We start from the raw sequence: 24,536 nt of genomic DNA, 5'->3' as shown, positions 1-24,536 counted from the left end.
CTATCAGTTCCAAGAACAATTGTAAGGAAACATTTTTGAGTTTATGAATTTGTGGAGGAAGTAAATTTATGACTTTTATATACATATATGTTTTGTTTGTATTCTCCAGCAAGTATACAAATTGTGTATAACCTGTCATTTTTTTCAGTAGTCACTGTTCTTTTTCTTCCAAGGGAATATGATTTTCATAACTCAGTGAAGCACTTTTAATTCTCACGTACCTCATATTTCTAAAGAAGAAATTATTCAGGAGCTGCACTCCATGATCCTTGGGGGTCCCTTCCAACTCAGGATATTCTATGATTCTATGAATATTTCAGCTATTTTAACTATTTTGCTTTAAGGAAATGTGCCATTCAGTTCTTGAGTATAGATTGTAAATGGATTAATTCCTTATTTCTATATTTTTGGGAGGTGGTGGTGGTGTAATACCAAATTTTGGCATTTGAAGCGTTTGTAGAAGGAAACATTTATCAGAGAATAATGAATTAAACTATCGCAACATTCTGACACTAATCATTTTTTCTACTTTGAATTTGAATAACTGTCATGTTTAGCTAATAGCCTTTCAGTAGACACCAAGAGTAAACAATGACACCATTTAAAACAGATGCCCAAATCTTCGCACAGAAAAAAATAAAACAGTAATAATGAGTAATATTTTCTTAAATTTCAAGTTTATATTAAGTATTACAATGGCTTATTTGAAAAGGTTATCAGGGGTGTTAGGATTAAATTGGTACAAGTCATCTGTGTACTGCTTATTTGTGAAAAATAGTAATGAAAGGTATAATTCTAGTTGATAAATTCATTTAAAATGAGTTCAGTTAGTACTTATTTGTCTAGCTCGAAAGTTAAGGACAAAGGAGCCGTTAAGCCCGTCATGGTATAGAGCAGAATAGCAGAGATGGTCTCGGCAAGGCAGTGGGGATCCATGTCTCACCAACCTCTCTCCTGTTCCTTTGCTTCTTTCTTGGAGAGGAGAGATGGCTCAGACATCACTGGCCTTCATCTGGGAAAGGACACAGTGGACAAAAGGCAGAAGGAGCAAGACTGTGCGTTCCACAAATGGAACAAGACCTGTTTTATGTCACCTTTGTCACCACCTACATATGTTATTAGCATATGATTTGCATAGAATTGCAATAATATTGTGGTACTGATCTAACTCCTGTCACTAATAGAGCAATGGTGAAATGAAATTACCATTTTAAAACTGTGGAAAACTGAAGAATGAAAAAGGAATATGAAAGGCAGTGGCTGGCTATTTTATACTGAATAAACAGTATTCTAATTAATGTAAATATAACACTAAGATTTGCAAATGTGAGTTAGTGTTTGTGGTCAACCTGGGACTAGTTTTCAGGAAATATTGATCCCTCTTTCTATATATAGTTCCCATGCACTTTTAGCTTTTTTACATTAAATCTTAAAAACAAGGAATAATTTTTAGAAATGTCCTTTAATGCCTAACATCTGAAAGCAGAAGCAACAAAACATGAGTCTGGGGCTATTCTAAAACATTTTTATAGTTTGAGTGATTATAACCCTCTGCAGGTCAAACTATGATAAATAAACATACATCATATGGAAGGCACTATTGTGCACATAAAACAATTGTGATGATGCTTACTTATTTTTAAAGAGAACATCACAGAAAAGCATGATTTTTTTTCTTCATGTGAGCACTCAGACTTTATCAAAACAAGACTGAAACTGTGGTTGTTACAGGTGATTACATTTTTGACAAATTGCTACTGCTGTACTCCTATCATTCCTGGTATGATATTATTATTTTTAATTTTTCAAACAGCTTACAAAGATGGCATAACTTCAGAAAAATTTTCTTAATGGAATCCATTCCACCCAGAAGGTGTTCTCTCTAACAAATGGGAAACATCACTAAATTTAACCCAAAGTTTGAGCAATGGAAAGCTACATAGATGATGTCAGACATTACAAATATTATTTGTACTTGCTAGTTTACTTCAAGGGAAATTATGAGAATGACATCATAATGATGACTGACTAATTTTTATTAGTTTTCTCTCCAAAACTCTAGACTTACAGTTATAAAGAAAAACAGCTTGTAAAATGCTGTACCTGTTATTCTTTTCTATCACTTTATGATTTTTTTATTTGTAAAAGATGTTAGTACTTAAAAATCCCATAGATCAGTTCTTATTCTAGTCATTTGACATATCAAATATTTTTTTGTCGAAAAGAATTTGTGTTATTTGATGCTCATAAAAGATAGGAAATGACCACATCTTCTTTTAAATTAATTGCTGCTTGGGTTGGCCCGTGAACCTATAAACTCTGCTGGAATAGTTGTAGCCTAATTTCTTGACAACAATCGCTTACTATGGAAATGAATTATGCTGATGAAGGGGTGATGACCAGCCTAGGAATAATGATATGTTTCTTCAGTCAGCAAAGGCAAATCACAGGGTGCCAGAGCTTTAGAAACACACAAAATCCACAGAACCAGTGTAACTCTGTTTCACAGCAAAAATGCAGTAATCCAAGTAATCCAAGTAATGGACAATTTTGCTGAGGACCGCTTACCAACAAATACTGTATCAGCTCCAGCTCTGAAGGGCTGCTTAGGCTTTTTATGTTATCTTCAGAGCTGAAGACAGCAGTAGACAGGGAGACCAACAGAACATTATCTCCCACAGCAAGGTAAGAAACATTATTTTCCAAATAAGTCCAAATGAAGGGCATCCCTACAGAAATATTGTGAGGGTCGTCAACAGACAAGACATGATGATTCAAGTCAGTAGAGACTCCACAACTTAAATCTGGTTGTTGGCACAGCAACCCAAAGGTTGTCTCCTGTGGAGAATTCGCCTCCTTGTACTTATGAACTTTCCACCAATGGACTGCATTCTCAGGTTCTTTGCTGAGGACAAGATTAGGCCATAATACCAGGTAGAGACAAATCTCCATGACCATATCTGTCTTTATTCAGTGACCACATGTTAGTGTATTCCTCCACATACTTATGTCCCATTAAGCAGTGTGTTTGTATTTGACTTTGAAGGCAATGGATTTATCAAAATCCTTATGACTGAGCATGTTCGTAGGGGTTTCATGTACTAGGACCTTTGTATATCTAAGAACACTTGTTTTCACAATAAATGAATATTTATGGTGTCAAAGTGCTCACACAAATTAGGGTGCTTAAAATACTGTGCTCTAATGGAGTCTTCACATTCATGCATTATTTCAATATGCAAAATCCAGGGATGAATTCAGCATCAATAATCACTGACAGACCTATGTTTAGGACTTTGACTCTTGGAGTGAAATGATGCATTTGCGGTCTCAACTCCCATGTAAATATACATAACTATATAGATTTAGTGTGCAAAGGCAAGGTTGAAAACAAGACTGCTATGGCTGAGATCAAACACTACTGGTAAAGCAGCTGTATTGATATGAGAAATTACCCCCTCTCAGTGTTCTCTCTTGCCTAAGCTTAGGCTGAGTAAGTGTGTAACTGCTCCCACTTCATTTCAGTGCAAAGCGAATAAAGCTCAGCAAATAAGGTGGTATCTTCATATAGCACTAAGAAATTTTGCCTCCAGGGAATCCAGCAACATCTTGGGTAAATGATAATGTATTTGAGTTCAAAGATATCCCAAAGCAAGAGGTGTAGATAGTGGCCATGGCATCATTCATCTCAACACTGGAAGTTAATTCTGAGAATGATTTGCAGAGCTCTTCTACAGAGATGGAAGAGTTTCTACATACCAACAGTAGAAGGGATATATGAGACAAAGAATGCTGCCCTAATGAACTCTATTTGCAAATGAATTTCAGGGTAAGCATAAATGATTTGTAATAGATAATAAACAGCTAATCATTACATCACACATATCGCATCAATTAATATAGATACATTTATTAACCCCCTTATATATGTATGACATATTATAGCATTCTATTTTATCACGGATTCAAAGGGATTAGACTTTAATTTGTTATTTTAGTATACTATACCTTTAAATTGTTGACATATAAGTTGTATAAATAGAAACACTATAAATCTCTTAAAAAATGTACCATAAATTTTTTATGTATGACCTTTAAGTAACAGCAGTCTGTTGCATAACTCTGCAGGGAAAGTCACATGGTGGAAACCTCATATTTCCTTAAATTTATGGTTGTTTCTTGGTGGTCTAAAAGACTTTTTTTTTTAAAAAAAAAAAAAGCTCCCTGTCAAAGTTGTAATCTTAGTAAATTGTTTAATGTTTGGTCTAATGCAGGTCAATGTAAGTTCTTATTTAGATTTATGATAGGAAATATATAACGTCAGATACCAATGAAGCCTGGCTAATAAAGTCAGGGATACCAGTGTTATGTTTCATTATGATGATGTGAAGATAATGCCTTTAGCTGCATAACCACCACATTAGCTACAGACCATAAAGAAATCTTTATGAAATCACAGGGTCAGATTCATTAAGAGAAAAATCTCAATTTTTTCCAGTCATTTCCCGCCCCCCCCCCTCAATCAGAAGCATTTTTGATTGGCAAAATCCCTCATCACTATCGTATCAGATCTCATTTACTGGCACCAAAAGTCATGTAAACTCTAAAGAATCAGCTGCCACATGGTACCCTGTCTTAGCACTAGAAAAAAATTCTGTGGAATTTGCGCACGTGCCTGAATACTTGCTGAATTAGGGCTTTATGAAACAAAATTTTGTATTAAGGTAATTATCATTTCCATTACATAGAGGAAATTTGACTCTTTACTACTCCAGTGGAGACTCAGAACAGTGTTATCAGCATCAACAGAAAAAGCCTGCTTCAAGTTAAAACATGCAAGTGAACACAAGTTGCAAGAACAAGAAGAAATTATTAGTGGTTTTCCACCTCCACCAAAATCCTCAGGATCCAAAACAGGAATTTACAACGCTTGGCAGAATAAAAATTAAACCCCTCTCAGAAATGTCAATATTTAAAATATGTAGTATGACCATAATTTAATGAGTTCTTTAAAGAAAACAGCACATACGTGAAATGCACATCCTTCAAAACTATTTTTCCCTAACATTGGAATTGAACATCCTAGGCCTAAGAATGTTAAGTTATTCTATACAATAAATGATTTATTTTAGGTAGTTCAAACACCATTTATTTAAGCCTTATGATATGCAAATCAAGCATGTACGCACGATTTGTATCTGTTCACGTAACCCTTTTGGGTTAACAAGAAAGAATCAAATTTGATGAGAATTTAAACTATAGGGACAAGCAACTGTGTTCACCTAAATGCTGGATGCATGTGTATGTTTATATGTGTATGTAGTGAGTATATGTATAAGCATAAACAACTTGGAAAATTCAAGCCTTGTACAGGCATAAATTCTCACCTGAGAGGCAGATGTGCACGTTCCATAGTAGATAGAAATGAAAGCAATGCTTTGAGTACAGCCTAGCAAAGTTAGAACTAGTAATAACACAATTCTATAATGAAGGCAAAAGTACTAATAATTCATTTTGAAAGAACAAGGAATGGATTTACCATCAAGTCAGGTATTCATAGTCTGTTAACTAGCAAGCACCGAACTCTAACACTGCTGATCTGCTCAAACTTGAAGCTGTAATGGACTCTGCAATGGGCTGCTATTCCTATCTCTAGTCTGCCTGCTTCGTCAGGTAGCCTGTACCAACCTGAATGTAATCAGTCAAAGATAAGCAATGGTACACCATTGGTGCATTAATAACATTTTATTCTACTGACCTTGATCATTCTGTACAAAGATCTTGGGTACTACACAGGTTCAATACATACTAAGAATGGATGGAAAATAAAAGATTCACACTGGCCACTTTGATTTTCCATCCTTTTTTGCATTGTGCCTTGCAGGTAAGCACTAAAATGATGAATATATCTTAAATAAGTGACTTCAGCAGTGTTTGGCAGTGATAAGAATAATCCTGTGCAGGTATGTCAAACATCTGCTGAAAAAGAAATGAAGACCGAAGATACAATAACAGACAGTTTACTGTCATTTTATGAGCACTGCTCAGTTAAGGAACAGGTAATCTCTATAATGAGTGTCTTTGAACCTGTTACAGGGTTAACCCAGGATCTTGATAGACATGAAAAACATGAAAAACTTTTATTTTCACTAACTTCCTTTAAAAAGAACATTTAGAGACTGGACTTAGAGAAAGAATGACAGTACTCCTGGCTAGTCTGGAGAAGTCAAATGTACACCAAAAAGAAAGCCTGGAACTTTTTCCTGCCCATGCGAGGCATTCATTAGCCTCACAAATAACCGAAAAATCAGCACTGCTAGGGCTTTCACAAGTAGATGAGGGTGTCAAGGGAGAGGCAAAAATCCATCCCGCAGGCAGCGAGTCTCAGGAACCTCAGAATGCTGGCAGTGGCTTCGTTAGAAACCAGAAAGCTTTCCTATGCCAAGAACAGACACTAAAATCTCAGACAGTTAATGCAAGAACAGGATAGAGAGGAGTGAGAATATTCTGAGATTTTGAAAACATACTCTCACCACGTGTGGACTGAAAGGTTCTCAGGATGGGCCAAATGAAATATTCCATTTCAGTGTTGACATTCTTTTAACTAAAACTAATTTCCAAACTGAAAACAACCCACCAAAATAATCCAAATTCCCATTTTTACAAATATTAGAACTGGATGTTTCAACAGTTTCAAAGCTATTCTTTTTTTCCCAAAATATAACTTATCACAAGCAAACCTCCCTTTCTATCTGGGAACACAGTGGCTTAGACAAATCAGCATTTTCAAACACAGCCTTTACTCAGAAAGCTCCTGACCACTTACACTGAAAATATTTTTCGTAATAATTTACTGGTTGTCTTAGGACAACTGAATTCTGCAGTTCTGTGTCTGCATCAACTATTGACGCACATAAACATATTCCTCTAATTATTCCATATGCATGCAATGCCTCACCCTATTTCATTTTTATAACTGTGCATGCTTAACGCATTCCTTCTCTGCAATGTCCAAAACTATCTTTGCATTCTCAACAAGAAACATATTTCTCATTCACACATCTTGGGCCAAACCCAGATGGTATTAGTTTCCTACAAGGGTATTTCCTGTATGTCTGAATTGTCAACACGGCTGTGGATTGCCATCATTCTCCTCTTATGTACAGATTCTAGTCATGAAGAGCAAACCGTATATCCTCCACCACCCTGGTTTTTCCATTTGGCACATTTCATAAAAATATTCATGTCTGTCTTCAAATTATTAATATTTTTGCACAATTTTAGTTGAGAAGTACAGACAAGATCTATATGAGTGATCCACAAAAATACTTGATTATTTTGGCTTGCCCTGATGCTCACAAAATGTTGGTGAAAAAATCTGGATTTCTCTGGATTTATTTACTCCTTATTTTCATGTTGCTGGCAAATTACATATACTTTTTAAGACCTACTGAAAGAACTCAAATTATTTGATTACTTGAGTCAGTATTTGAAATCCAAGCTTTTTGCTAAGCTGCAACAATTTAGCTAACTTGCATGATAGCCATTCTGCCCTCTCCCTGGCTGCCCATCCCTGAGGCACTGCGAGGCCAATGGGATTGGCAAGATAACAGTGAGAAAAATGCTTAGACGGTACCAGAGAATGTGAATGCTTTTTTTTTTTGTCTTCAGCTCCCATTCAGCACTTTTTCAGAAACACAAGGGTGCAGTCACTTAAGTATCTTTTTGACCCAGGTACAAAACATGATGCGCATGCACAGTTTTTGTTGAAAAAAGATGCAATAATAGCACTTTTTTTCCTGTCTGCCTTTGCATCAGGACTCCAGCAAGTGCAATCCTTATATTTCAAACAGTTTGATTTCAGGCAACGAATACTCTTCTGATGTGCTAGCATGTGGAAGCTTAAAACTCAGTAGCAGATGCTGGACTTCTAAATTTCTTTTCTGTTTGCATTTGTGCCAATAATATAAGATTGTTTACTGTTTGAAACAATTGAATGGACAAAGAACACAGGTATAAACAAATTAAAATTGGAGTAAATAGACATAACAGTTGTCTAGACTTCATACAGTAGATCTGTTGTATGTCTGATGGCAAAATGTTGAAGAATACTTACAGAGCTTCTAAGAATAAAAATTCTGATTTTGTCTATTATGTTTAGCATAACCATCTACTGAGAAACCAGTAACATATGCAACCAGCATTTGCTTTGAAGATATGACACATCATTATCAAAACTATGCTGGATGCTGATGCTAAATATAGGCTGAAATATCCCTTTCCATGCACCCGGATTTCAGCAGTCCAAAAGTTCCTTGGATGTTAGGGAACAGAATAGCATTTGGTTTATCTCTAAAATTTGAACACACATTCTTTGGCAACTGAAAAATGGTGACGTGTTCCCATTTTCTGTGCCTGCAGGAAAGCCTCACACTCTTACATGGTGGTTCTGTCTTGAAAGAATCCAAGACAAGCGGATAGGTGCAAGATAAGCATCCGTTACAGTTATCCTTTCATATGCTTCCTGTTTCTGCCCCATGTTTTTAAGGCACCTGAACTTTTCTGCTATGAATTGTCTTCAATTTCCCAATCAAAAAACATTCAGATAATAAGATTTTCCAGTTTCAAAAAATAAAAAGAAAGGCATTTTGAGCTGTCTTGCAGAAAACACTATCCTATCTTTGTTACGTAGCTTCAGAGCCTAAAGGTAGAAATCTGCTAAAGAAATAACCTTCAGTGAAGAATACCTTTATATTTTACACTGTAGATTAGTATCAGTTTGATAAGCCACAGAAATCACTTTTCTCTTAAAACAGTGACAGCCATACTCCTAAGGACCACAGTTAAATCAAGGTTATGTTGCAAATATGAGTGATTACTGTAGTAATGTACTAGGAGAAAAACATAAGTGGGGTGTATGTGAAGAAGTGCCTCTAGTCTCTATTACACTCTGGCAAAAGGTGCCTTCTTTAAGGCGTGTTTTTTTTTTTTCCCTTTTTCTTTTTTTCTTTGGCAAGATGCAGACTGCTAGCAACTTACTTTTACAACTCACTGAGCAAGTTTTAATATGCATTAGCATACATACAACAGCAAAGATATGGGAACCCATCTAAATGGAAATCTGTAGCTTTTCGCTTCTAGTTGGGTGTGGTTTGCTGCTTTCTACCCCTGCCTCACAGTATTTAAATATATACCTCACGCAAGTGCAGCATTCCCCTTGCAACGAGAAAAGGCAAGTACCTGCTTTAACAGACAACAGTTCACTACCAAGAGCCACAGGAGAAAGGCTGAATTTTTTGCAAGACAGAATAATGTCATCAGGGCATCTTTCCATTTGCATCTCTCTTTTTTTGAAACTAGTTATTTTTTAATGTCTACAATTAGACAGATCAACATTTCTGGTTTTAATTTAATGCAGAGAGCATGATAATTACTGTTATTCTGTTCTGAATTATACCCCTAAATTTCCATATAAAGTGGTCACGGTAAAACAGCATGAATTTGTTTTCAATTATCGGAGTATAGAATTTGTTGTAGGTTGGTTCATTTTACATAAGCACTGTCAAATTTGCTATGTGTCACCATACATCCTCTTTTTTTTCCCTCTCTCAGCACAAAAAGTCTTGCAACTCATTTTGAAGTGCTGTAGACTTTTTTGTGGACACTTACAAAAAGTCTTACTTTAGCAGCCTAGGGAGATCTTTGCAGCATTGTAAGATTTCTTTTCATGGCATATTTTTATCTTTAGCAATGACGAAAGTAGCACTGATCTGCTGAAATGTCATGCCATTTAAAAGCATCTTATCTATTGAATTATAGTTCTTAACAAACTTTTTTTGACAGCTCTGTCATTAGATTCTGTGTTTTAACCAAAAAGGAAGATTTTTATGAAATGTGCTATTGAAAAATGAAGGTATGTTTTAGATACGTAGTCAAGGAATGAGAACATGAGAAAACCCAAGGAGATGGCTGAGAGGACCATGGTCAAATAAAAGCATTGGTAGAACAGTAAATCACCAATAAGATTAATCGGTATTGTTTATGTGTCTACAGAAATAATGTTTGGTGGCATTAAAACAGGGTCTAAGTTAAAAAAGAAAAAAAAATCTCTCGATTGGAAGAGGTCACAGTACTGGTGGTGAACGAAAAAAAGATTATTAGCATTTTGTCATCGTGTAATGTATTTATGAAAGCTAACGTAACGTAGTCCATTCTTTTTGGGGTATCATCTGAACTCATTTTATTGAACTATCCACTGAAAAATAGTGGTAAAATTTGCCTTTATCACAGAAGGTGAGTAAAGCGTAGAAGTAACAGAAAGAACAAGAAAAAATACAAAGGTCATCAAGTCTTTTCTCCCTACTAATAAAGGATTTTTATGGTCAATAAATTTCTTAATACTTACTGCACCCTTGTTCACTTGAACGAAGCTTTATCACTTTCCTAGAAGGCTGGTTCTACAGCACAAAGACCAAACCAACGCAGCTAAAAAGCTGTTAGGAGAAGACAGTCTACAGTGGAAGAATACCGAACATGAAAAGTATAGGAGAGGAGACAGGCCAACTGAATAACTAAATAAATAAATAATGAACAGAAAATGGAGGAGTGCCAGGGAAATAAGAAGGAGTGTGCTTATTTTTACCTTCCCTTAGTGGCCTCCACTGGTGAACCACTCACTGAATTGCTGGTGGAATGTAAAGCTTCCTTGAAAATAAATCCAGCTGGGGACAGAGGTGGAATCACCACCTGTGTTCCCAGAGGATGAATGCTGCTTACAGCTCAAGAGGCCTCTGTGGTGCAGGAAAGTGTGTAATTCACACCTTCTTGAGCCAGCTTTACTGAATGCAATAATCATCTGGTCTTTATTTGAATCTCCCTCTTCCGGGACTGATTTCCACTGTCTTCTGTTATTCCAATTCTCCTAAAGTAGTACAGTACATAAAGTTTCCCAGTCCAGATGCAGACCTCACATGGGCTCATGGCCACCTCCTTGCAAGCACACTCACAGTCGTATGTCACTCTGCCCAAAACCTCTCAATTATTGGCTGGCTTTTGGCAGTCTCAAAGCTTTTAGCTGCTTCTAACCAATAATTGGGAGAGTTGTCAAAGCAGGATTCATGTCTTACTAGAAGAGTGTGAAGGAGGCAAGCTGTGGGTTTGTGTTGGGGTGGTATCTGCATTTATAAGTTTCATATACTTTCTTTAGGAGGACGGGAAGAAAGAATTGTGTTATCAGGGGACAAGGATTTTCATTTGGATTAAACTAAAGACTTGCCCAGCAGTACAGCAAACTCTGGAGTTGAGGAATTAAAAAAAAAAAAAAAGTACAGGACTAGAAGTGAAAGGTCCTGCATTTAGTGGCTGGCTTCTTCAAAGGACTATGGAGGTAAGGAAAAGGAAAAAATGATCAAGGCCATGTTGAAATTTTGTATTTGCTGCAACAGAAGTAAGAAGAAAGTAAGAATTCAGTTCTAAGTTTCAGTGCTACCTTCAGATCTTTAACCATTTTTACTTATTTCTGTTCAAGTCACTTCTGTTCTGGTCACTCCAGTGTTTTCCTTTGCTGAAAAATTATCCTGCATAATAAATACACATGCATGATTCCTATAAATGGGTACTCTGACTTTTCCCTAGTTCCAGAAAAGCCCCACTCAAAATCCATGCAGAATTATGTTTATGTATCATCATCTTACTACCTTTTGATAGGTCTAACTTTCAGGCCCACTGGCACTAGAGGAGTGGAACTTCATTATTTCATTGGAGATTTCAATTCTCCTGTAAAAAACGAGCATTTTAATGACACTGAAGACATCAGAGCAGAAAACTTCCTTTTTGTGGAGGGTGCACTTTGGCCATCAGTGGTTTTAGCCAAATCCTGCCCTGCACATAACTGAACAAAAACCACCTTTTGCTTCAGTAGAACTTGTGCTTAAATTCAAATATGGCCCTCTTTTTCTTGTTTAAATATAAATGTAAAGCATTTCTGTATCTAAAACTGTTTTAAATTGAAGTATTAAAACAGTGCATTGGTTAAATGGTTAAATCAGTTAAAAATATTGCTATTTTTTTTATAAAAAATCCTTAGATAATGGCAAAGCCCATTAAAAAAAAAAAAAAAAAAAAAAAAAAACAACTTTGCAGCACAACAGGAAAAAGGAAATGCTTTGGAGATAGGGTCTAGTGTATATATACTATACTCAGCCATGACATCAGTGTAATTATTTTTCCCTAAGGTAAATGTCTTATGTTACAAATTCTTCCCTTGCCAGAGGCCTCAGGCCCCACAGATGTTCAGATAGCAAAGCACTTGAGTTTTCAACACCCAAGAGGTCTATGGGAGCTCCACTGCTGTACCATAGTTACAGTCCAATCAGTTTCTGCTTTTCTCATTCTATATTTCTTGTCCTCTTTCACCTGTCAGAGAGAACTCCTCCTTGTGTTTCTCAAAATAGTTGATAAAGCTTTGAAAGGCAAGGTGTGCCCTTGCAGCAAACCTTTTTCTGGTTTCTACTTTTGCTGTAGTCAAATTTCCATCCTGTGTTGGAGCCAAATTTCCAAAACATGTCCATTAAGCAAATATTTGCCTCTGAGAAAAATACTTGACATTGATCTTCAGCCCTATAGTAAGGTCCAGTAAAGGAAGGTTCAAATAAGCTGAGATTCTTCTGGGATCTCCTAATTAGAAATCTATTTGAAGAGTTCATATTGGTACCGTCTGATAAGATGTTCCATGACCTCTTCCCCATGTCCTTAACAAATAAAACTCCTTAAGATCAAACACATGGTAATGCATGTTATGGTATTTATTACATAGGAAATAAAGTAAATTAAGGGTGATCAAACTGCCTGAACAAGTTACCCAGCATTTATTTTATAACAGTAGATGAAAACAAATGATATAAAGACATTAGAGTTAATATTTTACACCACAAATGATAGTGATCACAACCATAATATATATATTTGAAGCATGTTTTAAAAGGCACTTTAAGCCTTTTTAAAGAGTTGCTACTCATTTCCAACATGAATGTGGGATTGTGTAAATGAAAAAGATGTTATGTATAAATACCACGATTTTATATGAATGAATGAATTGTGAAATCAATTTTAAAGGAATACTCTGAATCTGCTACCCATATTGTTTACTATGAAGCCATACAGAACAATGAAAACAAATGGATATGTCTGGTTTTGCTACTAAAATGAAGTATTATTAAGGTTACTTAATTAAGGGTCATGCTTAAAATATGATCTACTTTAAATGAACTAGTTAGCGATATCAGTTAAAATATTCCCATGTATTACTCTATATACTATAGGAAATAACACATTTATTGGTATACTGAAATGCCAGCATCTCTTAAGAATAACTGCAGCATGTGTTTCTGTATTAAGTATAATAACGCTTAATAATGCTTCAGTATATAACACCAGTACATAATATCACTACTTATGGGTGAAATATACTTTAAGAGCTAACATAATGTAGGTAACCAACCATTGGAAAATAAAAAATAAAGAAACATTTTAAGTTCAATGCATACAATTAATCTTTACCCAGCTTTGTATTGACTTACAATAATGTAATTCTTATTAAAATATCTGTCATCCTAAATTAGATCAAACTAGTTTTTAAAGAAATGTTTTTTCCTTAGCTGAAGTTTATAATCTGGCCTAAGGAAAATCAGTTCTGAAAAAAATATAGGATAGATGCAAAATCTGCAATTACCATGAGTAGAAGAGTGTTCAAGCTAAAGAACTTCATAGGCAGACATTGGAAGTGTGAGCTTCCAGTTTTAGTTATGATAAGAGATTGCACATTGACCTAAGTCACAGTCTGAATAATAAATCTTCATTTCAGCCAACCATCATTCTTTGTCTTCAGCAGACACCCCAATGGAATAAGAAGATATGTCTCATTCTTCTCACTTTTCCTTATATAACTGTTAAAGGTTATTCCTTCAAACAGTGTAGTGCAGAATGTCCTACAAGCTAATATGTCATGTACAGATTCTTGCTGCTGGTTCACCCAAGGGAAACCTAAAAAGTGAAGGATGTCAAGAGGTTGTTAAGATGTCACGAGAAAGATACAGAAATTGGACATGTGGTATCTAATTCTAAAAAGCCCACAAATGAAATATAAAGGCTGGGTTGCTGGTTTCACAACATCAGAAGTCCATCAATGAAAAAATAAAAATGAGAATAATTCCGCAAGGGAAAATCTGAAATTTGGTATACAATTATTCAGTTGACAGTACTGAAATGAACACTCATAAGGGATTTTACAAGATATCTGTCAATTATCACAACTTAAGAGATATAACACTACAGAAAGCTATATACTTTCTTGCATAATAGAGATCATTCAAAAGCTATGGAAATTGTGGCAGTGATGAAATTGGAAATAACAGGTTTGCCATTAGTAATAATGTGGAAAATCCACATGAAAAATTGTTTTCCAAACCCAGAAAAAATAAGTATGGAAAAACTCAGCTAGATTTCTAATTGACTGTAAGTCACCTAATGGCTTGATGCTGCGCAGATTTCCGTGTCTTAGAGGAACGTTTCAAAAGTTTTTATTAATGCAATAGTAAATTGACTTTTTAGAGTACAGTGGGATTGGCTGACTTTGAAAAACAGAAAGCAACATGACTTTTCAGGAAGCATAAATGCATTCTAGATACAAAGAAAGTAGTATATTGCAGTCTGCTAGAATAATGCAAAACAGAAATTAGTAGAAATCCTGTCCTGATCCTATGAATGCACTGGCCATACTTACTACCTCACAGGTCTCATGGTTCATTCGTCAAGTTCTTGCTTCATGTGTACTTCATTAAAAGCTCTTAATTCAATTTTCACCTGTTTGCTCTATCAACAACTTCACTTTCACAGTGAGACTGCTCCCATGACATCAAGTGCTAAATAAATCCTCAGCTTAATAACAGAATGATCTTCTCTTACTAATACTTGCAATAACTCACCTTGAATGGCAGGCCTAGTGTGACTCATTGACATTCCTGGGCCCTTAAATGACTCAAACTCAACTCTCAGGAGAAGAAATAGGACTGTCTTTGTCTGGGCACAACAGATAGAAACATTCATCAGGAAACTTTGCAATATGCCTTACTGTTCCCAAAGCAACGGATCTGCTGTGTTTGCTTCAGGCTTTATCTGAGTAACATGGTCAAAACTCTTAGAAACTTATACAATAATATCTACAATCAGTTCAGACTCAGCTCCAGGATTGCTTTTGGCTTGTAAAGGAGAAAGAGCTAGATTACCAGTCTCTTCATCCACAATGACTGCAACTGATTTGGCAGCTCTAACTAGACTTTCAAAACTAACCTTTCTGGTAACCCCCAGAAACTAAATTTTTCAAGCAAACAAATTAGCAAATTTTGGCTGCCTCTAAATTAGGAGGATTCAGATTTCATTGCACAAATCTCTTTGTATGGAAATCTCTTGACCTATTTACATCTCCGTTTCTGAATCAGGTTTCTTGTTGGTTGTTGTGATTAAATAGGAAGCATGGCTATCATGTTGAATTAAAATAAATTAAAGCCGTGCACTTTCCCAATTAGGCCTTTTGTGGGACATCTTTCATCAGGAAGACAGGCCCATCCATCAGTCTGAATTGCAAATACATTTTAAAAGCTTCATTCTCTCTTATAATTTAAAATTTCATAATGAGTTATCATGGGTGTGGTAGAGTTGCAAAATGTTGTCTGCTTATGTGTACAGTCGGAGTGCTTGAATCTACGACAGAGTCACTGGTTTTGAGAGGTTGGCAAACCCTGAGTTAAACTCCAGAACAACTGCAGGCTTGTGAATAATCAAATATACGAACTGAATTTGAATTGTTAATTAAATATTCTGTGTATTTCTATGCCTTAGCTACCCTCCCATATATTACCTCTGCAGAAAACAAATGAAGTTAAATTTTGTTCTTAGCTTAAACAACTAAAATTTTAGTCATAGTAATATTTCATACTTTTTAGAAGCCAAAAGAGAAAATTGCCTTCTATTTAAGTACACAGGGTTTTTGCATTGTCACAGTACATTACATGGATCTGATGTTAACATATAACTGTACTAATCTTTGTGGCAAATGTAATAACAAAAGAAAGTTGTTTGGAGATTTTTCTATTTTTATTTTAAAAAAAATAACAAAAATGTTTCTATTGAAGGACCACATGTAAAAACTATGGTTTCTCTGCACAGAGACCAAGGCTGCTTATTACCTACAGTATACTAGCTATGATGAACAGACCACCATAGTTGTGACAACTGATGTTGCTGCCTCCAGGGTAAACAAAGGTTTACATATTACACAAGCAATTTAACTGTTTTCTAAACATATTGCCAAGACAGTGGGAGTTGGCAGCCAGCACTGTGTTTTAGGTTTTGGATACTTGGATTAGAACTGACTGCTGATTATAGACCTTTTTATTTGTCCTCTACGAATTACAAGCAACCTAGTAACCCAGCAAAGAATCCTTCGCAGCACTTAAACTTGTCTTCATGGCTTCCCAAAGATTACATACACAAATCACTCCACAAAAGTGGTGCAAGAGACTTGTGCATAGATAACTACATAAGACAATTGTCTTGTTCTAACTCTTAAAGAGTTCTCCAAAGTGAAATGTTTTATAATCCTTTTTGTGCAGTAGTCAGGAAAGAAATAAAAGAGTTTGGGCAAAGATTATCCACAAGAAAGAAACTTTTTTTGGGTTCCAGCTGCAACACAATAAGGAACATAATTAACTTCACAATTCTTTGTGTTTCTCATTTGACTGCAGGGAGGAGATGAAAGAGGACGGTTAAGCCTTGCATTCCATCCAATTACAAGAAAAATGGAAAGCTGTATGTGTCTTATACCACCAACCAAGAACGGTGGGCTATTGGACCTCATGATCACATCCTTAGGGTCGTAGAATACACAGTATCCAGGTATCATTAGAAGTCTAAAATTCACAAATTTTGTATTTATCAGCAGTCTTCTTCAGTTTTGTATATCCTCTTTCTAAAATGAACTCAGACTTACAAAGCACATGCTTGGGCACTGCAGAAAAATTATTGCTGATATTTATTTCAAACAGTATTTTGGAATACCAGTAAGTATAATGATTTATGCTTTTTAAGACTTCTTTTTAATTATTCGGTCATTTTAAAATTATATTTATTTCCTACTTGTGTATGGACAGCAAAATAATTTTGTGAATGCTGAAAAATTGAAATGTCTCAGAATTATTGTTGGGTATTTTTCTACCAAGTTAAAACATCCACCTCTTAAAGTATAATTTGAATGACTCGAGTTTATTTTTAGAAAGAAAACCTATGATAGTGAGCTGTGAAAACTGTTTTCATATCTTTGCATTGCAGGAAAAACCCACACCAAGTTGATATGAGAACAGCAAGAGTGTTTTAGAAGTAGCAGAGCTACATCGAAAACACCTAGGAGGACAGCTTCTGTTTGGCCCAGATGGCTTCCTATACATTTTCTTGGAGATGGCATGATTACTCTAGATGATATGGAAGAGATGGATGGCTTAAGGTACAAAAACTACCAATGGATAGATTTATGTGGTCTTCTCTTTTTGCACAATATTTGGGGTCAGAACCAAAAATGATCAACAGTTGTCAGCACAAATCTTACCACTTTCTTTACTACATCACTTCAGTATTTTCAACACCTGAATTTAGCAGTTAATTTTCAGAACAGTCTTACTACTTAGAAACCTCTTCTTGTAGTTGTGTGCTATCAGACCCCATAAACATTGGGTTTCATACATCACCAGTACAATGTAAATTCTATTAAACACCAAGTAGACTTCTTTTTTTACAAACTATTATTCTATGAACAGGACAACTTTATTGAAGCAAATGTTCTAATAGACACATACCAGAGTCAATAACAACACTGTATCCCTTAGGAAAACGTCTAGAAATTTATGAAGCATCCTGCTTTGGTTCTACATATACAATTTTCTCAACGAGCTTTGACCCTGTTTTATTACGTTATAAAATCATAGAATCATTTGGGTTTGAAGGGACCTTAAAGATGATTCAGTTCCAACTCCTCTGCCAGGGGCAGGGATACCTTTCACTAGATCAGGTTGCCCAAAGCCCTATCCTGTGTTAGAGTTGCAAAGTGTTGGCCCAATATTTGCTTTAGTTTTAGAGAAAGAGTGATACTGAGCCTTTACAGACCTAAAAGTAGTTGCTATGCTCAAAGGCTTCTTTGGCTCAGCAGAATAGAAGGTGCTCCTGAACCTTACCAATCAGGATATCCTTAACACCAAGACCAGAGAGCAATTATTTTAAATTAATATAGAATAAGGGGGGTGACTGAAACAGATGCTGTGATACAGAAAGTGTTCTTGTTACCAAGTTGCTCCCAGCAGGAATGGTCAGAGGAGTTCTAGTATAGATATAACACGGCACTGTGTCGGCCAAAATTATCTTTGATGGGTTCTGCTACACTTCTTAGGACTCTCACATACCATAAAAGACCAATCTGGACATGAATATTAAGTAAAGTACTGGTTTCTTTTGCTGGTTCACTGTAGTATTATATGGGTTAAATATACGAGTACAATACTTCAAAAGACAATTATGTTATCCTCCAACTTTCTCAGTGATTTTACAGGTTCTGTACTACGCCTCGACGTAAATACTGACCTGTGCAGTGTCCCTTATTCCATACCGCGGAGCAACCCACATTTTAATAGCACAAACCAACCTCCTGAAATTTTTGCACATGGGCTCCACAATCCAGGCCGGTAAGTAAATTACAATTAAACTGAATTACTCTGGGAGCATGTACTGTTTTCAGCCAGAAATATTTTATTTAGTCTGGTAACAAAATTGTCATAATAAGGCACTCAGGAACCTTTTTAACAACCACTCCTCCATCTTCACTCATGTCACAGTTAAGAAACAAATGTGGATTGGAAAAGGGTAAGGAAGGAGATGAGAATGCACAGCTATACAAGTCAAGACTGAAATGGAAGAAACAACATACTGGCTTTTTTTTTTTCCCCCTCTATATTTTTTTTCTTTATGAAACACGAGAAGTTAATGCGAGAGCTGGTAAACACAGCTGGGATGGGAATCTGAGAAATTAGAACAGTAGAATCTTGATTGCGAAAAAGGCACGTAGAAACAAATGAGAACATCTGGTGAAATCTAAACATAACAAGGAGGAGAGCAACACTTTAACTAAACAACACATAATTCAGCAAATTAGGTGGTGGTATTACTGAAGTGACATTTAAAGTCACGGTTTACAAAAATCAGAAATTCAGAAGCTGTTCACACAGAGTTGACCATCAGACTTCTTAACAGTCAAAAATTTCTACACATGTACGTCAACTCATTTAGCTTGTTAAGCATTACTTATTTCCAGTGTTGCTGAGCAGAGTAGATTTCAACTAAGTAAAAGCATAGCTTTACTCCATGTTATAAAAATAGTGCAGGGATGGGAAAGATATTCTCTCTTATATTCAAATCTGATGCCTCTCTCAGATATTTTGGCTCATTATGAAGCAGGTCCCTCAAATGTGTATGAGCCACAATGAAATAGTAATCCCTCAAAATGTGATGCTTCATACTATTGAAGCCATTCTACTGAATCCATATATTTCATGAATTTTCTTCTATTGTCTTGTCTTACAGCTGTGCTGTGGATCGCCACCCAACAGATATAAACATCAATTTAACAATACTTTGCTCAGATTCAAATGGAAAGAACAGATCTTCAGCAAGAATCTTACAGATAATAAAGGGTAAAGACTATGGTAAGTTCCATCCAGGGTAAAGCTACTGGGAATAGTAGGTTTCTCTGACTATGGAATAATAAATAGAAAACAGAAAACAATAAAGGACTGTAAAGCCATGACAAGTAACTTACTGCATAGTCAGGATAGGTAACCTACATAAGACAGAACATATGAAAGTACAGTACAAGTAGATAAAAGATGAAAGACGAAACAAAATTTAAATGACTGAACTTTGTTCTTGTTTTTGCAGAATATCATGTAAATAAGATTCAAGAAATATGCTAGTTGCTAGTCTCTCAAAGATCTCACTGTAATTGCAAATGATGGTTCATAAAGAAAAGATTTTGGAATATCAGGAAGTGATGAAAATGTATTCTTAGTCATTCACAAATAACCTTTTAAGGTACAGAATGGAAATCTCATGTAATGTGCCTCCTATAATGGAAAAAATGAGATAGACAACAACAGAACAAAACCAAACAGGGAAATGACTGAGCTCTGTTTAAATGTTACTAAAAATGAACAACTTAGAGAAATGCACTATGCTACTACTTCATAATAAAAGACTAGTTTAGATTGCAATAGAATAAACATACTCAATTAGGAACTTAAAATTTTAGAATGTTTTATGTGCTCTCTGAATCAGTATGATTGCCACTCACAATTTTAATTTAATGTTTAACTCTGATACCTACTAAGATCACTTGCTTGTTCAGGGAAGCCAGGTGGTAGTTAATCTGAGCTATCCTCTGCCTTGGTTGACCATTTCCCAGCTTCTAAATATGGTGGTAAAAGGTGGTAAATTTCAAAGGTGTTTAAAGGGATCAAGAACTGACATATTTCCTGGAACATAATGTTTTCAGGTTTTATTCACATCTCCAGTTCTTCCACCTGTACTGTACTTAAAAGCAAAGCAGCTGTGCTGGCTAGTAGCACAGTCCCAACGTGCAATGCAATTGTTCTACTTCAGTTATTGCATGTATTTTTGTGTGCATTTTATAAAAGCCAAACCAAAGAATAATATTTGGTAAACCACTGCTCCAATGGAATTTTGACTGCATCTTTACTGTAGAGTAAACTAAGCAATATTGTGTCTATCCAGAACAGCTTGCCAGTATTAATACTAGGCTGTGGGTCAACTGCTTAAATAAAAAGAGCCCACCATCCTTTTCTCCCACACATAAAATTTCAGCTCTTTCTCATGTAGAATAATCTAGGAAATTCATTTATCAAAGACCTGCAGACAGCACTTCAACCAAAAATAAAGTTCCTATGAAACAAAAAAGTCTGTTGGCTGTGGCTTTAATTTAAAATTATGCAGTTAGGATTTCAATTTGCCTGCTTTTACCCTAAGCAATATTTGATTGCATGCATAGGAACATTTGCATTGAAACTTCCTCAAAGACACGATTTGATGTGACTAAACTCTGCAGTTCTGTAAAAAAATATATATGTGTGTGTGTAGGAACTGCAATTATAATAGCAGCAGGAAAAATTACCATAAGTAGCTACATCCAGCAATACTAATGTTTTATGGGAAGTAAGAGACAAACTGTATTTAAAACTGATTTTGAAAGAGTTTCTCAAACCATTGAATAGCTTTGAAAACAAGTTCTGCTGAAAATCACAGGAATTCATGCTCTTAGGTACTGGTGAAAAATCTGAGCACCCTTTTCAGTGAAGGGGGTTTAATTATATTCCTGACATTCAAGAGATCTATTCTGTAGACTGTAGTGACACAAAAAAGTTAATAGCTGTAATCACATTAACTTCAATGGAAGTCTGACCTAATCCTGATACAGTTTTATTCTCTTGGCTTGTGCATGGAAGAAGGTAATTATAGTGTCTCCTATCTAAATCTCTAACTCATTGTTTCACACACAGCTTTCGTTGCAACGTTCTGATTTTCCTAATGCTTTCTTTCCAGCTACACACCTTGAATTTTAAAGAACACTTAAAGAGGATTAACCTATTTCTTGAAGTAATAATACTTTTCACAAATATGAATCAAAATATGAAACTGCATATGATCTAATGCTATGGTAGTTCCTTTTTAGAAAGTGAGCCTTCGCTTCTAGAATTCAAACCATTCAGCAGTGGAGCCTTGGTTGGTGGATTTGTCTATCGAGGTTGCCAGTCTGAAAGACTCTATGGAAGTTATGTGTTTGGAGACCGTAATGGGTAGGTTTCTTATAATCTCAGCCTTAAACAAAAGTGAACATAAGGTGTATTTAGTTATGAGCTTCCTGTATAAAAGAACAGCAACAGTCATTTTAAATTGTGTCACTTTGCCCATGTAGCAATGTGACAATGCAGATTAAATTCAAGATTTGGAAATCAAACAGCATGACATTCTAATGAATGGCAGCATACATAACATGTCTAATCCTTGGAATAAAGTACAGACAAAGACTCTAACATCACAGCTTTCTAAAGATTTTAGTTCTACAAACACTTACATACATCATTTACATTATAATGGGAATAAATGTTAATCATGGAATTGTTTGCCAAACAGGTCTAAATGATGAGATAAGGAAAACTTTTGGGGTTTTATGGAAACATCATTGATGGAGCAACAGAATTATTTTTAAATAAATGGGTATAGTTTTCCCATGCCAAATAGCTCAGTATTCACAAATAATTATCTATAGTATGGCTTGAACCCAATTTTGCAATGTTTAAATGAAAGCAAGGGAAATGCTATGCTTTTTAAGCATCTGAAAAATAACAGGCAGGAAATAAGATGTGATGAACTGCATATTGTATATATGGAGCTTCTTCCTGCAAGTGTGTACTTATTTATCTGTATAGTGAAAATTCTATATTTAAAATGTAATATAACAAATTTTTTCATGTATTTTTGAATATAGAAATTTTTAACACTGCAACAGAATCCTGCAACTAAACAGTGGCAAGAGAAACCCCTCTGTCTTGGCAACAGCGGTTCATGTAGAGGTTTCTTTTCAGGCCCTGTCTTGGGATTTGGCGAAGATGAATTAGGTAAATAGAAAAAACTATGTTATTAAATTATAAGTCTTATCAGTATTGCCTGCTAAGCTATTAAAAATCATAGTAAATGTTTTAAACAAGAAATCTGAAGGCTAGCTATCCTTTGCCAAAGCTTTCTTCACTGCTGTTTCAGCTACACCTTACCAGCTGTGTAAGAAGAATTGAGAAGAGAAAGGGTTGTTGGAAGGGTCAAAGGTCCTTATTTTCTCTCACATTCTTTGAACCTTGTCACTCACTATGACACAACTCATATGCCTGTTTTAATTCCCCGTGTTACAGATGGATCCCTCTTTATAATTCCCCATATATTTTATGAATATATATGAACAATATGAAATATATATGAACAATATGAATAAAAAACATTCATGATAAAGTATATTTCACATTTTAGCATCAATTTGGGAAAAGTGCTTGTTTAAATTTTCAGATAGCAATGATTGTGTTGTATATTTCAGTGAGGTGAGTGGTCTCCAAAGTGTTTTTTAACCTCATCTTGCAAACACAGCTAGATCACAAAAACGTTTGACATCTTAGGAAAGAACTATTTCATTGTGTTGTTTTCTTTAACAGGTGAGATTTACATATTATCAAGCAGTAAAAGTATGACACAGTCTCACAATGGCAAGCTCTACAAGATCATTGACCCAAAAAGGTGAGCATTGCAGTACTCCCTAAGATCAATCTTCCTTTCAACAGGTTAAAACCCAAAAGGTAAGTGTAGTTCTTTCATGTAGCTGTATTGTGCAATACTTATATTAAATAAGAAGGAAAATTCTTAGTGGAGGGGTTTCCTAAAAGCCAATGTACCATCAGCAGCAAACTAAATAGATTCTCTAAAAGTAATCACTGTCTCATAGAAAGTGACTGTCAGAACAGTAGAAGTGTAGCCACCACTAATTTTTACTCTTCAACATTATGATAAGTGCTGCCCACTTTCCCACTTAGATTCACATTCTTTGTATATTTTCTTAGAAGTTTAGACACATTTAAAGTGCAACCATATGGACCAGTAAGGGTAAAATGCTTCTGGTAGTTCTGAAGCCGAATGCCTTGTAGGTACCACAGAGGTTATACAGGGTCTATGGAAGGCAGAACGCTGGAATTCCCCCTAGTGCTACTGCTGCCTTACCTGCCACTGCGGTGTGACAGTTCACAAAGGAAGCTGGCTCAAAAGGTTAGTACTGGCTGACAATATCTACTCTGCATACTGAAAAGCTACTACAGAAATAATTTGATGGTACTAGCTTTAGGTCAATAATTTCTTTGGCTACTACCTGGTCAGTTCCAGTCTCACTTCCTCACAATTTCGGTTTTGCCATAAGCAAACTTGTCTGAGGGACAAATTCAGTCTTTCCCAAACATCTCCGTTGTTGTATAGGAGACACCACCAACTGAGAAGTACACAGAGGACTGAATCCTCAGCGGGTGTGCATTGTTATTGCTTACTAGGTTTCAAGATCCTTCCACATTGCAGCACTCACCTGTCTCTCCTTAGGAAGGTTTGGAGCACGAACACAGAATCTAAGGAAGGAAAACTTCTGTTCTTGGACTGTGTGCCAAAAATACACTGAAGTCATTAACATTTCTTACATCTACTTATTTCTTAATGTTCTTGTGTTCTTCATTAACTTTTCTTAAACCACAGCTTATGAATCCCACCCAAATGATTTATAGATGCAGAATTAATATGATCAGTACAGTTATTTAAACTAATTTACCAGTTGTAAAATAATAAATGAA

General features: G+C 35.5%; 2 protein-coding genes across 3 annotated transcripts in view; one reads left to right on the top strand and one right to left on the bottom strand.

The window, feature by feature from the left end:
- The window catches only part of LOC121068989 (hedgehog interacting protein), a 72,204-nt gene that overhangs the window by 34,438 nt on the left and 13,230 nt on the right, over nucleotides 1-24,536 (top strand). Inside the window, 10 exon segments of the mRNA XM_040554604.1 lie at nucleotides 16,800-16,839; nucleotides 16,842-16,950; nucleotides 17,383-17,423; nucleotides 17,426-17,494; nucleotides 17,497-17,554; nucleotides 18,639-18,782; nucleotides 19,678-19,799; nucleotides 21,839-21,966; nucleotides 22,655-22,784; nucleotides 23,367-23,448. Coding sequence (XP_040410538.1) covers nucleotides 16,800-16,839; nucleotides 16,842-16,950; nucleotides 17,383-17,423; nucleotides 17,426-17,494; nucleotides 17,497-17,554; nucleotides 18,639-18,782; nucleotides 19,678-19,799; nucleotides 21,839-21,966; nucleotides 22,655-22,784; nucleotides 23,367-23,448 — 923 coding nt within the window.
- The window catches only part of ANAPC10 (anaphase promoting complex subunit 10), a 118,012-nt gene continuing 106,268 nt past the window's right edge, over nucleotides 12,793-24,536 (bottom strand). The window contains exon 6 of one of the 2 annotated variants that reach the window (XM_040554603.1): nucleotides 12,793-14,040. The gene's annotated coding sequence lies outside the window, so the exon portion shown is untranslated. Of the gene's footprint in view, nucleotides 14,041-18,827; nucleotides 21,985-24,536 lie in introns of those variants that run through there. The other variant, XM_040554602.1, reaches the window with a different exon arrangement.

Source organism: Cygnus olor, chromosome 4 (genome assembly GCF_009769625.2).
Source record: "Cygnus olor isolate bCygOlo1 chromosome 4, bCygOlo1.pri.v2, whole genome shotgun sequence".
In the NCBI taxonomy this organism is placed as follows: Eukaryota; Metazoa; Chordata; class Aves; order Anseriformes; family Anatidae; genus Cygnus; species Cygnus olor.
This window is presented reverse-complemented; position numbering and strand designations above follow the sequence as displayed.